General features: G+C 41.6%; 1 protein-coding gene across 2 annotated transcripts; it reads right to left on the reverse strand.

The window, feature by feature from the left end:
- Positions 1 to 1,111: 1,111 nt before the first annotated feature.
- LOC139543574 (phosphatidylinositol 4-phosphate 5-kinase type-1 beta-like) lies at positions 1,112 to 14,027 on the reverse strand. Of its 2 annotated transcripts, none has more exons than XM_071349780.1 (14): positions 13,894 to 14,027; positions 10,249 to 10,305; positions 8,679 to 8,809; positions 8,186 to 8,303; positions 7,825 to 7,977; positions 5,404 to 5,700; positions 4,474 to 4,667; positions 4,244 to 4,324; positions 4,118 to 4,166; positions 3,959 to 4,043; positions 3,721 to 3,855; positions 3,478 to 3,601; positions 3,205 to 3,292; positions 1,112 to 2,175 (listed from the first exon to the last, which is right to left on the reverse strand). In XM_071349780.1, the coding sequence occupies exons 2-14, from the start codon at positions 10,303 to 10,305 to the stop codon at positions 2,173 to 2,175; spliced, it is 1,515 nt and encodes a 504-aa protein (XP_071205881.1). In that variant the 5' UTR covers positions 13,894 to 14,027; the 3' UTR covers positions 1,112 to 2,172. The 2 variants fall into 2 exon arrangements, with proteins under 2 accessions (XP_071205881.1, XP_071205880.1); XM_071349779.1 differs by having other exon boundaries at positions 1,986 to 2,170.
- Positions 14,028 to 16,187: the final 2,160 nt, after the last annotated feature.

Genomic DNA, 16,187 nt, shown 5'->3' on the forward strand with positions numbered 1-16,187 from the left:
TTTACTGTGGATATAGATACTTTTGTACCTGTTTCCTCCAGCATCTTCACAAGGTCCTTTGCTGTTGTTCTGGGATTGATTTGAACTTTTCGCACAAATGTACGTTCATCTCTAGGAGATAGAACACGTCTCCTTCCTGAGCGGTATGACGGCTGCGTGATCCCATGGTGTTTATACTTGAGTACTATTGTTTGTATAGATGAACGTGGTACCTTCAGGTGTTTAGAAATTGCTCCCAAGGATGAACCAGACTTGTGGAGGTCTACAATTTGTTTTCCTGAGGTCTTGGCTGACTTCTTTTGATTTTCCCATGATGTCAAGCAAAGAGGCACTGAGTTTGAAGGTAGGCCTTGAAATACATCCACAGGTACACGTTCAATTGACTCAAATGATGTCAATTAGCCTATCGGAAGCTTCTAAAACCATGACATAATTTTCTGGAATTTTCCAAGCTTTTTAAAGGCACAGTCTGTACATCTCCAGATAATCAAAACAAAGTTAAGCCACTACAGCCCAGTCTTAAGCCGTGACCCAGGAGGACTTGGCTGTGAATCACTAGGGGTCCTGACCACCGTGGCCCAGCTCACTCACCATTTGGAAAATACTACCCTATGGGTTATATTGCACAACACTCAATTGACTTCCACCAACATTTTTCCAATCAAATATTTATGATTATTTCAAATAAGTAATCAGATTGAGGCTGTAAACAGTTGATCAACTTACTGCAGGAGCAGTTGTCTTTTAAAAACTCAGTTACTTTATGTTCAGTTTTTACTGAAAAAGCCTCTATATGGAGTTGATAGCATTTGCATCTATTCATAACAATGCTGGAAGATGAAAGAAAGATTAGTAATTCTATTCACATTATGCCACCTACTGATCATTTATGGAAATGATTATGCTGCCCTCTTAGGGCTGAAGAATTTAGAGATGAAAACATAATGCTATTGCATATAATCTGATTTTATTTTGGCTACATCCAGACAGGCAGTCCAATTCAGATGTTTTTGCCCAATAACTGGTCTTTTGATCAATCGGATTAGATCTTGCGCCAATAATTTAGCGTCAGAAACAAAATTAAGCTTCCTGTATAAACTCAGCCAATTAGTATTTTCTATAAATATAACATTTATTACAATATACATTAGGCCAACTGTACACTTAGTTATCTTAATACATAATTTCACAAAGAAAATGTATAATCATGACTGATCATTAATAGGACAACAGCTACATGAAATACATAATGAAATGTGTGATCATGAAAGGAAGACAATTGATATGGCATATTCACAAATCTTTAGCTACATGACATAAGCCTTGGATGGTATTTCCTTCACCATGGCTTTGTTTTAACCATTGTTTTAAAATCTTGACCAAATCAAGTCATTGAACATTGATTGGCAACTCCTGTAAGTCCTCTACTTTGTGTCCCCTGGTGTCCAAGGTCTGCTGCACTGATTGTGAAGTGACTTGATTTCTGAGGAATGTCATGTAAATAAAGCATTTGCCCAATGCAGTATTTTCTGGTCCTATTTTAGATTATTTATCTTAATTTCTGCAAAAAAAGTGTCTATTTGTGCATGTATATACTTTTGTTAGTATGCTTCAAATAAAAACATTTTATGGATTTTATATTTCAGGGATCCAGCCTCAGAGATTTGAACTATATTATTAGTGATGTCAATATGAAAAGAATCAAATCACATGGATGTGCATACAAATAGAGCTCTGCTAGAGAAGCAATGAATATAAGTGATTTGACATGCTCCACAAGGGCTGTGTTCACACAAAAAGCCCAATTCTGATATTTTTTCAACTAATTAGTTTTTCGATCAATCACATCAAGATCTATTCACATCAGATATTGTTCAGAGCTGACCTGATTGGTCAAAACACCAATTAGTGAAAAAAATATCAGAATTGGGCTGCCTTTGTAACAGCCTTAGTCTTCTCCATCTGAAAACCTTAGGGCTGTCTCTGTTACAGTAGCAGCAAAGTGTACTGTAGCAGGAGAAAGCAGCTTCATAGTGCAGGTCACGACATTAAACGGCAAGACAGTTTGTAGAGGAGTGCTGTCAAGATAGCATTTGTTGTGCAGTTGATGTGTAGAGGTCATCGTCTATTTTGTGGTGCTGTTGGATGGGACTTGTCTTCTGCCACCAGTCTTCACTAGAACGCAGAGGTTGAGTATCAGTGATGTAACAGAGGAGCACACATGACTTCATTGATTATTTGTTTGGTAGTGATTTCACACAGGATTGGTCAGAGAAGAACAAAAGTGATGGTGATGACAGACTAAAAAAATAAATTTACAGGAAATAGGTTATCAATAAACGTCACAATACGGTGCAGAGCTTTCGATTTGGCTGCTGGCGGGCAAAGAGACCCCCAGCTTTGCTAAAACCATTGACAACCATGTGCCGTTTAACTTATTTGGTTTTAGCTACCTATTGAACTACACATTTCTGTTATTCCAATTGAGCAGATTTATCTCTATCAGAGTTATACAGCAAGTCACTGCATGCTTTTCATGATCAGTAAACATCAATTGATCATATATTTTCAGATAGCTAATCAAACAGCATGTAATTTAGTTTACGTCAGAGATTAGATTTTTGGGAAGAGCTTGACGAAGCATGCCGCAAAGTTGTTCAATGTACATGTAGCCAAATCAAAAACCCCGACCTATGGTTCGCAATGCTCCACTCACTACCTGTATCTGTATAGTCTGTTGGTCTTGGCTAGCTTAATGTTCCGGTCGGTTGTAAACTAGCACTCACTCAAGTGGCTGCTAGCATCGTCATGAAAAGGGGCATGAGGGAAGCCTTACAATATTACATTTCTCTAAGTAGTGATAATGCCATGGAGCTGGCAAAATGTTGAAAAGTAATCTTTAGACGTGTTGTACTTTTCTTAAAATGTAGTTTTGTAATTGACTAAAACAAGCAGACAAGAAAATTGTGTTTTTGCCTTAAGCCAATGCGATAACCTAGGTAACCACAGGTCATTTTCCCCACAGGTGGGCAGGGTCACGACGTTCTAATACCGACTGGGCCCATGAGTGACTTCGCAAAGGGCATGGAATATTTATGAGATCAGAGATAAAACAAGCGGTGATGTTATAGAGAATGGAAAAATATATATTCTATTAAGCAATTTCTGACTTCTAACTAAATATATTGTATCTTGTACACCCACCAAGTAGACATCATGTACAGAGTCTGGGCTGCCCTGGGTAGGGGGAAAGGGGACAGTGTCATCCAGGGCCACAGTCGTACAAGAGGCACTGGGGAGACAGTGGAAAGAGAAACAATAACTCCACTGTCTTACAGAACAAACGGTTGATCCTTGAAAAGGTACTGTATATGGGTGCTAAGGTGGTTAAGGAAGGGATGAGGTGTATATAAAGTGGGGCAGTGTACAATCAGGGTGTTGAAGGTGTAAACATTGTATGAACAGTTGACACTGTACCTATTCTCCAGGTGCTCCTCAAGGTCTTTCTTGATAGTCTGAAGAGCAGAGGAGGAGAAGGAAACAGCCTGCTTTAAACTTTTAGGGAGCGTGACTAGGTCAGGGTGATTGGAGGAACTTATTACTGTTGAAAACAGAATAAAAGCATAAAGAAAGGATAAAGCAGAGATTACATATTGTGAGAAATTTGTTGTGTACAGGCCCAATATATTGTGGGTTGTGTAGTTTATAAAGGGTGACTACATGGTCTGTCCAGGCACTCCATGCTTTGTGCCTTCCTCTCATCCTTCTCCTTTTGGGGGGACAGCACCTCTTGGGAGGCTGACCTCGTCGCATGGATGGAGCTCCTCTTCCTCTTGGAGGATGCTCCTCTTAGAGCTGAGGGAAAGAGAGCATTAGTGAAATGACTAAGCAAATGAATGGGAAAATATAATATAAAGGACATGAGGCAACCAGTTGAGTGTGTGAGTCAGTCACTTACGATGGATCTTTTTGAATACAGTGCCACCCATGAAATTAAGAAATCTGTCTGCATAGAAACCGGGCCTGTGAACTGACACTGTGTCCTGAAACACAAACAGGTGTCAGGCCACTATGACAAATGGAATATGAACACAATCACACATGCACACTAACCTACCCCATCGTGTACAAGGGCCTTCCAGGAGTGCTCCATCTTCTTAATTAACCTTGAAAAGAAGCTCAGATGTTACATAGATATGTTTTTCTTGATGGCAGTGCCAGTTGTTCCACGAAAAGCTCTTACCTGTAGGACTGTAGGATATCAATGATCCCCAAGAAGATCAGCAGCTTCTCATCTTTGTGTTTTGCTGGAATTCCACCCATTCTGATAATATATCAAAAACACATTTATGTTATGCAGTGTATGACTGAATCATGGTGTGAATAATACAATGTACTAATGTTCACAATGACTCATTGTGTATTCAGTGATATGTCATTGGTTAAATGGCCTTAAGGTGAATGTTTGCTCACGTGTTATCGTTTGCCACTGGCTCTGCAACCTTGCCATCCCCTTCCCCTTGGATGGACTCCAGGGCAGTGGAGTAGAGGACCCTCTGGCCGTTGAGGCGCTTACTGTCCCCCCTGGCCCCCCTTTCCAGACTCTTGTCCAGAACATGCACCCCTAGCAGGAGACTATAGTCCATGATCTTAAAGCTCTCCAGGACCTGACCGAGACATAACCACACAATCCACACACATGAATATGTCAGGAACATAAAAGGGCCACAACACATGCAGTACACATGCTTCTGGTCAAGGACTCCTGGTCCTACATGTGAACAAAGCACAAACATGACCACATTTTGTTCCCACTTAATAAACAATCCTCTTAATTGGCATCTCCACGTGACCTTCGAAAACCCCCCCATGCTGAAAGCTGTAAAAGCAAGAGCTGGATTATCAAACCAAACATACTCAAACCTCCAGTCTTCTGACCAAACACTGATGTGAAGCTGTAACTCCTCTCAACAAAGGCCTTTTCAGTGCCTGCGTTACCGAACACATTTACTGTAGGCTTATTCTGTGTTGCTGCCTACATACCACATTGTGTTGGGTGACTGTTATTCTGCCGCAGTCCAGTTCTTAAGCCTTGTAATGAGTCAGGTGTTCTGCTCTGGGCTGTTCTTGAAAGTAATCCCTGTTGAGGGGTCTACTGTGCTTTCCCAGTAATCAAACATACAGTACTAAAGAGGTCATTCAGAAGAGCTTAAGGTGATGGAGGAGAGGCCCGTCATAATATTAAATCGACAATGGGGGTTCAAAGTTCAGTGACGTCAGCGATATAGCCAACCAAATGCTACTGAAGGAACTACTATTTTCCTGTCACACCAATTTGACTAGCCTTCCTGTTTTGAATATGCAATACCAATATGTAAGCGAATCTACTGCGAGTGGCCTCACCCTGCAATCCCTCTGCAGAGTCTTCATCAAGGCACTGTACATGTCGCCATCAAAGTGCAGGCCCTCGAGCATCTCCTGGAAGTCCAGGTCTTTGAAAGTGGGCGAGGACTTGGCGCGCTCCTTGCGCGAGGCGTGTCGTTTGTAGGTGGAGCCTTTCAGGTCGTATTTGTAGTGCATCTTAAGGGCCCTGGGCAACACGTTGTTCATCACCACCAGACGGATGTTGACCCCGGCACACTGGATGCAGTAAAGGCCGTAGAACTTAGGTAGCAGTGTCCTCGGGTTCTGATTCAGATTCTGACAGAGGGAAAAACAGATAAATGTTCATATTTGAGAATATGATCAAGTGTGTAACTAACACCTAAATAAAATACTTTCTGGAAGATTTGCATAATCTTTAGCAAGTAGTTCTGAAAGTAGCGCTCACGAGCCAAAACGGGTCTCCGAAAATTGCGGACTACGTCATATACAGTGCCTTCAGAAAGTATTCAGCCCTACTTTTCCCACATTTTGTTACAGCCTTATTCTAAAATGGATTAAATAAAAAAAACATCAGCAATCTACACACAATACCCCATAATGACAAAGCGAAAACAGGTTTACATTTTTTTTTGCATATGTACTTATTTACGTAAGTATTCAGACCCTTTGCTATGAGACCGCAAATTGAGCTCAGGTGAATCCTGTTTCCATTGATCATCCTTGAGAAGTTTCTACAACTTGGAGTCCACCTGTGATAAATTCAATTGATTGGACATGATTTGGAAAGGCACACACACACCTGTCTATATAAGGTCCCACAGTTGGCAGTGCATGTCTGAGCAAAAACCAAGCCATGAGGTCAAAGGAATTGTCCTTAGAGCTCAGAGACAGGATTGTGTTGAGGCATAGATCTGGGGAAGGGTACCCAAAAAAAAATGTATGCAGCATTGTATGTCCCCAAGAACACAGCCCATTTAATCACTCTTCAATGGAAGACGTTTGGAACCACCAAGACTCTTCCTAGAGCTGGCTGCCGGCCAAACCGCGCAATCGGGGGAGAAGGGCCTCGGTCAGGGAGGTGACCAAGATCCCGATGGTCACGCTGACAGAGTTCCTCTGTGGAGATGGGAGAACCAGAAGGACAACCATCTCTGCAGCACTCTACCAATCAGGCCTTTCTGGTAGAGTGGCCAGACGGAAGCCACTCCTCAATAATAGGCAGAGGAGTCAGTCCGTTTGGAGTCTGCCAAAAGGCACCTGTGGAATCTCAGACCATGAGAAGCAAGATTCTCTGGTCTGATGTAACCAAGATTGAACTTTGTGGCCTGAATGCCAAGCATCTTTCAGCGGCACAGACTGGGAGACTAGTCAGGATTGAGGCAAAGATGAACAGAGCAAACTAGAGATCCTTGTTGAAAACCTGCTCCAGAGCGCTCAGAATGGGGCGACGGTTCACCTGCCAACAGGACAACGACCCTAAGTACACAGCCAAAACACAGGATTGGCTTCGGGACAAGTCTCAATGCCCTTGAGTGACCCAGCCAGAGCCCGGACTTGAACCCGATTGAACATCTCTGGAGAGACCTGAAAATAGCTGTGCAGCAACGCTCCCCATCCAACCTGACAGAGATTGAGAGGATCTACAGAGAAGGGAGAAACTCCCCAAATACGGGTGTGCCAAACTTGTAGCGTCATACCCAAGAAGACTCTAGGCTGTAATCACTGCCAAAGATGTTTCAAAGTACTGAGTAAAGGGTCTGAATACTTATGTAAATGTGATCTGTTTATTTTAATAAATTAGCAAAATTCTAAACCTGTTTTTGCTTTGTCATTATGGGGTATTGTGTAGATTCATGAGAAAATCTATTTAATACATTTTAGAATAAGGCTGTAACGTAACAAAATGTGGAAAAGGGGTCTGAATACTTTCCGAAGGCACTGTATGTGCAGTACGTCACTGCTCTCTTTCTATTTGCTGTGTCACTAAGCCGTTGAGCCTGCCCTGCAACCTCATTGGATAACGCTCGGCAGGCCTGAGCCAACCTCCTTTCACTGTGCGACTCCTCGATGTGCATCTTGCTAGCTGTCACTCAAATGGCGAGGGGCTGAAGCTCATTGGCTGGAAATCGAATTGCTAAGGGGCTGGCCCATGTGCGCCAAGCTTGCAGTACTCAAAATAGCGTCTCACAACTTCCAGAAAACAGTTGCTTTCAAACTAGGGATTTCATGGCGAATTGAAGTAAGACAGTAATTCTCATATTATGCATGCATCAACTACAAATTGCCCAAAGAGGGAGGTTTAAAAAAGATGTTCCGGAATGTCTCTTTAAATAATACTTTACAATCTATGAATTGGAATTTTCTGAAAGTACTAGAGATGATAAGAATTGCCCCATTTATGGTGCCAGGAATAGTGTTTGTGTAAAGGGAGAGGCTCACCATGTAGTAACCAGGAAGGAGTTTCTGCAGGAATTCAGCCTCCTTATGCTGCACAGTCTTAATGATGAACTCATCGTCACTGGTCAGGTAGAACCAGGAACTGCTGGCCCCGGGGTTGGACAGCTCAATCAGAGGTTCGTTACAGATGGAGTACTGGAATTCATACAGGATGAGCTATTAGCACACATTCATATAGACAGGAATGCAACAAGGAAGTATCAAACGAACAAAACAAAATTGTGCTCTTATTGATACATCATGGACAACTAACGGGGTGAATTGCTACATGATTGTATGCTGCATTATCAGTGAAGAACATGGTATGTAGGAGTGTTTTCTGTGAAGGGCTTTCCACACTAACCAGGTAGTCATCTGCTTTGATGCCAAAGAGCTCCCTAAAGTAGCGGAAGGCGAGAGGGGCGTAGGTTTTGAGACGGAAGTCTGGGAAGTGGTGCGCTGGTGTCATGTTGCTCCCCTCACTGACGACACAAACAGATTAGTGTTAGTACATCAACACCTATATACAAACACTCCTTTAGGACTGAAAATATGTATATTTGCAACAGAGAATATTGACAGTGATGCAAGGAAGCTATTGAAGTGTACACTAAGCATCAGTTGGGTGATACGCAGTCCCTAACAGATGCCACAACAGACGTGCATCTTTCAGTGACGCTTAGAGGGTCACGCTAAATGTTGTAGTTAACACTTGTAGTGAAAGGGACTTGTGTCAATGGGAAAATTTGACCAATGCGGTTTAGATATGCTTCTTTTACAGGGTGTGTGCTGTATTAGTGTCACTAACTAGTGATGTTTAGAACCCTGCTGAGTGATGCCAGTGCTGTGTACTGTACCTGGGTAGGAAGACACTCTCCACCATGTAGAAGTCCTGCATGAGTACATCTCTGTCAGGCTTGGATGTCAGGTTCCCCACAGCGTACCCAATGCCCAGCTGGATGGCTCCTTTCAGGGCAGCCGCTGTGGGCTGGGACCACACAAACATGTTCTCACAGGGTACCAGTGAAAAGTCCAATGTGCAGAGGTAATTGAGGTAGATACAGTACATATAAACCAGGATAGATAATAAGCAGTAGCAGCAGAGTGTGTGATGAGTCAAAAGAGTTGGTGCAATGGAAGGGGGAGTCAATGTAGATAGTCCAGGTAGCTATTTGGTTAAGTATTTAGCAGTCTTATGGCTTGGGGCTAGAAGCCGTTCAGGGTCCTGTTGGTTCTAGAGCAGCGGATAACATGATTAGGTAGATCAGCCACTACATTGAGTCACACAAGGCACGCTGACTGCTCTGAAAATTGTTTCTGCCGTTCCATCAGTTCAGGATAACCAACTCAGTGGCCTTGTGGATTGTGTCTGCCATGTGATTGGAAGTATGATCCCTGGCAGAGTCATACCAAAGACTGTAAAAATGGGACCTGTTGCGTATCTATCTGCTTGGCACTCCGCGTTAGGGAGATAGAGTCGGGGTAAGGCCCTGCGATAGATTAGCGTCCTGTCCAGGGGGTGTACTTGTACTTCAAGCTGCCTCACGCTACAGAGGTGTTTGGCTACCTACATTGGTATAGGATGGAAAAGGCCAAATCAGTTAAAGCTGAAGGTGGTCCTGACATATCAGATATATGATGGTTATGGTTTCATCTGGAACCTTACCCATTATAACCCAACTTCCAATCTCAGGGTGGACACTAACCACAAGGCCCCTGAGTTCATCCTGAACCGATGGAAAGTCAAAAAAAATCTGCAGGGCAGTCAGCGTGCCTCACAGTGGATGATCTACCTAGTCATGCCATCAGCTGCTCTGGATCCAACAGGACCCTGAACAGCGTCTAGCCATAAGATTGCTAAATAGTTATCTAAATAGCTACCTGGACTGGACTATCTGCATTGACCCCCCCCCATTGCGCCAACTCTGACTCATCACATACACTGCTGCTTATTATCTATCCTGTTTCCTAGCCACTTTATCTCTACCCATGTACTATACATATCTACCTCTGCAGATCGACTTGGTACTGGTACCCTGTGTATATACCAAAGTTATCGTTACTCATTGTGCATTTATTCCTCATGTTATTAACTTTATTATTATTTTTCTCTATGCATTGTTGGGAAGGGCCCGAAGTAAGCATTTCACTGTTAGTCTACACGCTGTGTACAAAGCACGTGACAAATAACGTTTGATTTCATCAGAAAGCACAAACAGACTGAGCACCGTTATATAACACTCCACCATCTCTAGTCTCGTGAGGGCAAAGAATTGACCAATATTTCAGAGGAATAGCTGTTATCCTTCTTGGAGCTCAGTTCACCAATAGGACCATGTTCATTCTCAGAAGGACTTTATACATGATTTGTACACATGTGCGTGCCATGCAGTATAAATTAACTATCAGGGCCCAAAGACTCCATACCTTTTTGTAATCTTTTGACCCACTGGTTCCTCCACTTTCAGTGGTTGTTGTTGCCATCTTTTGGATAGAAGGAATATAGATTAATTTACAAGCAAGTTAAAGTATACACCTTTTCACCCTCTAACATGATGTACTAATAGATGTATTATAATCATGGTTCTGGTATGTCATTATTAACCATCAATCAAATGTATGATAAAAATCTAATTATTTTATTCAGAAGTTGTCACAAATTGCTTTCCAGATATCCAGCCTAAAATTCTAAAGAGCAAGCAATGCCGCCTAAGAGGCAATTGCACAGTGGCTAGGAAAAACTCTAGGCCATCATTCTGGTTCTTTTGTTAAGCATAAAAACAGAAAACAAGAGTTCCTATTCCATGACACAATAAAATCATGTGATATGAGGGTTGCATCTACAGCAAATATTTTGCAATTACTGCATATCCCAGTTACACACTTCCTAGAGGAGATGGTCAAGTCCAGAACATTCTGAGCACTGTATACCACCATAGCTAACAGACAAACATCTGTATCTACTATCCCACTCGCCATGAAGTTTATCTTCTAATCACCATCGACAAAATGAAGGTTTCTGCAATCAGCTTGCTGAAAATACATTGTACTGGAGCAAATATAAACAAACAAAGTCAAGCGTACTCAGGTGACCAAAAATTTTAAATAACTCCAACATCAATAGTCGAAAGAAGTACACCAGAACTAAATCCATCGGAGGCTTCACTGTGAGAATATTATTCAGCTCTGAAAAAGGCTTCTTCCATAACAAACAATCTTCCATTCCCAGCCACACAGTATACTCCAAAGTCTTCTGCGTATGTTCCATAGTTTCTGCTAGTGTCCAATACCTATGGCATCTTGTAGTCTAGAATGAGAGAGAGAGACATATACGTACCTCTGGCTAGTGCTGTGCTGTGAGGAACTGTGGGGCAGAAAGGGTCTATAACTCTACTCTGCTGACTGGACCCCTCAACACAACCCTTGATCCCAATTAAGGAGGATTGAAAAACCAGTGGAGGCTAAATCTCCCCCAGGGACATTCCAAGAAGTCTGAAATTCATGATTTAAAGTCTCTGCCTATATGTTGACAACTTTAACCTTAAAATCATGATTAGGCCCATATAACAATGGGTCTCATGTCCACTTCACTAAGCAACTTTACCTCTGGAGCTACTTGTTGTTTTGGTTCTTTGGGCAGAGGTAGCCTAATTGAAAGAGCTTTGAATTTCAGACTTCTTGGAATGTCCCTGGGGGAGATTTAGCCTCCACTGGTTTTTCAATCCTCCTTAATTGGGATCAAGGGTTGTGTTGAGGGGTCCAGTCAGCAGAGTAGAGTTATAGACCCTTTCTGCCCCACAGTTCCTCACAACACAGCACTAGCCAGCGAGGTGCGTATGGCTCTCAATCTTGGAAAGCAATTATTTTACACACCCACATTGTGTTGAAAAAAATAATGAGAAAAATATTCTCTTGTGCTGCTTTATCATGTTTTCAATGTGAATGCCATTCATCTGCTAGCCTCATACCAACCCATGAACCACTCACATTCTCAAGGAGCTAACATAAGTGACTGCCTCAGGCAAGCATCTCAGTGTTCATAAAGTTGACTGGGGCCCATCATCAAATATGCATCTAATAGACCTGCTTCAAAGTGCAAAACTGTGTGCGAAGTGTTTTATTCTTTGGAGAGGTCTGATGAGATTGCATTCTCAAACAATCATTGTGATCAGAGCTAAAGCAGACTGTTTCATACCCACCGGGCACACACTGGTTGAATCAATGTTGTTTCCACGTCATGTCAATGAAATTACGCTGAACCAATGTTGAATAGATGTCTTTGCCTAGTGGGTATGGGTTTATTATAGCTCACGTTCCCTGCTTGTTTGTCACTGTACTGGACTCACGTACTGTGAATGGTGTTTGGTAACATTTCATTATGATGGAGTTTCAGTTCAAACTGGTTAACTTGTTAAATGTATAAAATTATGCGTCAGAACCAAATCATGTCAATGCAGAAGCAGGACTACAGTGGGACCTATAGTCAGATTTAGGGTTTGAGTGTTGGGGTTATGGTATCACAGTTAGTGTGGTAGTTGTCCTGTTTTGCCCTCAAATTGCTCTTCATGACCCCGTCTCTGGATTACATTATGTACAGCATAACGTGAGTAAACACATGCAACTTTTGATCAGTCATTGCTATTCTACTTAGAATAAGTTGAGTGTTAAGAGTTGACCAGTCGTGAAAGGCTCTCCCCATCAAAAACAATGATGCAAAGGAAAGTGGTGCTTGGTCAGACTAGATTGAATGCCATTCAGGAGTTGATGTATAATGCTAGTACTAGGGTTCTCTGTTATCTGAGCTGAAGATTTGTTGACCATGCTATAGTCAAATATGGTACACACACATTCAGCAGATGCTCTTATCCAGAGCGACTTACAGTAGTGAGTGCATACATTTTCCATTTTCGTACTGGTCCCACATGGGAATCAAACCCACAACCCTGGCATTGCAAGCGCCATGCTCTACCAAGTCAGCCACGTGGGACAATGTCTCTTTATGAGTGACGGAGAGGGGATGCAATAAACATTTTCCAAAGTTAATATTTGTATTTGGTGTGTGGAGAGGGCGAGAACAGAGAATAATGACGCAAATAAGGCACGAGATCACCTAAGCAAACAATGGACTGGAAGAATTGTAGGATAGGTGGCAGGAGAGCAGATTAACCAGATGGAGGAACCCTGCCAAATTTGAACAAAGAAATCTCTGAAAGCAATCCTAATAAGAGCTGTCCATGGGGACTATTCTAATCAAGTAGAAGTTCATAGAAATATCTGGTTTACTGTAAATCTTATGCCTGAATGCTGAAAGGCAGTCACAGAGCCAAATTAGTATAGGTATCATGTGCTGTTATTACATAATATCATATGCAGGTCAACAACTCGGGTTACTGAATTGTGTATAATATTATCACAGGCTAATCATATTCATAGCTGTCATAATGATGCATGAACAATTGTAGGTAGCCTACGTTCTTCTACAACGTGTAGTTAGTTCCTTCTGTCAGGTTATGGGGAAGTGACAAACCAGATGTATTTCCTCCTGTTGTTAGGGCTAATGGTGCTTTCAAGACAACTGGGAACTCAAAGAAAACGAGGTGAAATCATTACGTCAGTGATCTTCAGGTCGGAGCTCTAGAAAGAGGGCCAAGTTCCCGACTTTTCCCAGTCGGGGCTCGTTTCAGTTCAAAGTTGTCTTAATCAAACTCAAGTCGAAATTCAGAGATTTCCGAGTTCACAGTTGTTTTGAACGCGGCATAAGCAAGTCAGCTTCTTGTGTCATCATCAATAGTTTGCGTTACAATGATCAAGTAAAATCCTACTAAGACTGCTTGAATAGGCTTTACCAACAACTGCAAAAGAGAAGTGATTGAGTGCGAACTTCGACTGTCAAGAAAATAGTTGTTTTATGAAACAAGAAAAAGGTAGCGTATTCCATTGACGCCCAAAACGTCGGCAGGTGGCGGCACCAACAATATGACCGACATCTTCAGGTGGTGACAAGTTGGCAAAAGAAATTGGTGACAAGAAGACAACACAGTCCTTTCGCTTATAAAATATGTTTGTCCTTACCTTGAATATTATCGCCGTGTTTAAATGAAAATACAAAGACAAGTAACTTTGCAACCAGGCTTCATCGTTTCTGGCTCGTCTGAAGGCTTGTGGTAATCAGTGACGTGCGAGCATCCTCGGTGCTTCCGTGCCATTCTCCGCCTACTGTCACGTACCTTTATGTAGCTAAGGCCTACAACCCGGAGGTTGGTGCCTACATATTCGAAGCTGTTATCTAATGAACAAATCAATTGAAACACTTAACCTATAGTTAAATGCATTCCGGTACTCCCATGGAATTGAAGTCAAATAGCCTGCAACCAATAGGCATATTATGAGTTGTTATTTAGTAAATGCACAAACCAACAGTGTTAAATATTAGACTACTATATTGATTGTATTGGTTATGACAGGGAGATGACTGTAGCCTATAATTAGCCATGAACCATTATCATTCTTTGTTCAGAACTGTGAGTTGTATAGGTGTAGCTTAGTCAGTAGGGGGTGCAATTGGTTCAGAATCATAATAACCTAGGCCTACTATACTCTGAAGCTCAGCATCCCCACGTGAGATACTATACATTTTACAATATAATACGACAGTTGGCTACTTACTATAGAATTCTGTAGTATACTGTAGAATACTATACTACACACTGTAATATCTCTAACATGTGTAGTACTTACTATAGAATGTTGTAGTATACTGTAGAATACTATAGTAAATACTACAGTATAATCTGCAAAACAACACTGTAGTAAATACTACAGTAATGTCCGCAAAAACACTACAATCTGCAAAAACACGACACGTTTTAACTATAGTAAATACTACAGTATTTAATTTGCATTCTGACGCCTAAGAAGTGTGTCAGAGTAGGTGCTGTAAATTTAAGATCTGGTGTAAATTTAAGATCTGGTGAGACAATAAAAGACTGTACTTAAAGGACTTGACAGTTTGGATATTTCTGATTTCGAGCATTTTAAAGCACAAAAGATTGTATGAAAACCTTTTAAATGTTCCACCTGAGAGAGAGAGAGAGAGAGAGAGAGAGAGAAAGAGAGAGAGAGAGAGAGTGAGAGAACATGGCTTCCCACACACACAGCAGTGCTGAAGAGCTGCTTTGCGTCACTGGAGGACAGACCAACAAACCACTCTTTGAATTGTTGTGAAGTAAGAGTAACACACAAATTACACAACGTCAACTCATAAAACCTGATTTATAGATGAGTGAAAGCTTCAGTCTCTTACCACCCCTTCTTCCTGTGGCATCCGGCTGCAAAGACGGAAACAGTGAACATGCAATCCAGATGTTATTTACGTATAAGGGAATAATTATCAGGAGACAAAGTGCTAATAGACAAATCAAGGGCAAGTCTCAAATTATTTTCTGAGTATAACAATTCATCATGGTCCTTTCTCCGCTGCCACATGCAGCGACATCAATCAGGAAAGACGCCAATGGTTTTGATAAGTCAATGTGATTGTGTGATTATTGGATAAACGGTAGGATCCAAGGGGGCAGAGGGCAGGGAATGGAGCTGCTGGGAGAAAGTGCTCTGATTATGGACAGGCTCATATTACATGTGTGAGGGAGAGTGACCATGTCACACTACATGCTACACTAAGGAATAGGATCGGACTCTGAGTGGACCATAGTGGGCTATTAGACGAGACAAACTTATACTGGGAAAAAGATGAGATGAAACAAACCTACTCTAATATAATGTATTGGTACAGTAAAATGATAAACTTGGATTAGCTAACACAACGTGCCATTGGAACACAGGAGTGATGGTTGCTGATAATGGGCCTCTGTACGCCTATGTAGATATTCCATAAAAAAATTGCCGTTTCTCGCTACAATAGTCATTTACAACATTAACAATGTCTACACTGTATTTCTGATCAATTTGATGTTATTTTAATGGACAAAAAATGTGCTTGTCTTTCAAAAACAAGGACATTTCTAAGTGAACCCAAACTTTTGAATGGCAGTGTATATATACAGTACCAGTCAAACGTTTGGACACACCTACTCATTCAATGTTTTTTCTTTATTTTTACTATTTTCTACATTGTAGAATAATAGTGAAGACATCAAAACTATGAAATAACACATATGGAATCATGTAGTAACCAAGAAGTTTTAAATCAAAATATTTGAGATTCCTCAAAGTAGCCACCCTTTGCCTTGATGACAGCTTTGCACACTCTTGGCATTCTCTCATCCAGCTTCATGAGGAATGCTTTTCCAACAGTCTTGAAGGAGTTCCCAAATATGCTGAGCAGTTGTTGGCTGCCTTTCCTTCAC

This window comes from Salvelinus alpinus, chromosome 18, assembly GCF_045679555.1.
Source record: "Salvelinus alpinus chromosome 18, SLU_Salpinus.1, whole genome shotgun sequence".
NCBI classification, from domain to species: Eukaryota; Metazoa; Chordata; class Actinopteri; order Salmoniformes; family Salmonidae; genus Salvelinus; species Salvelinus alpinus.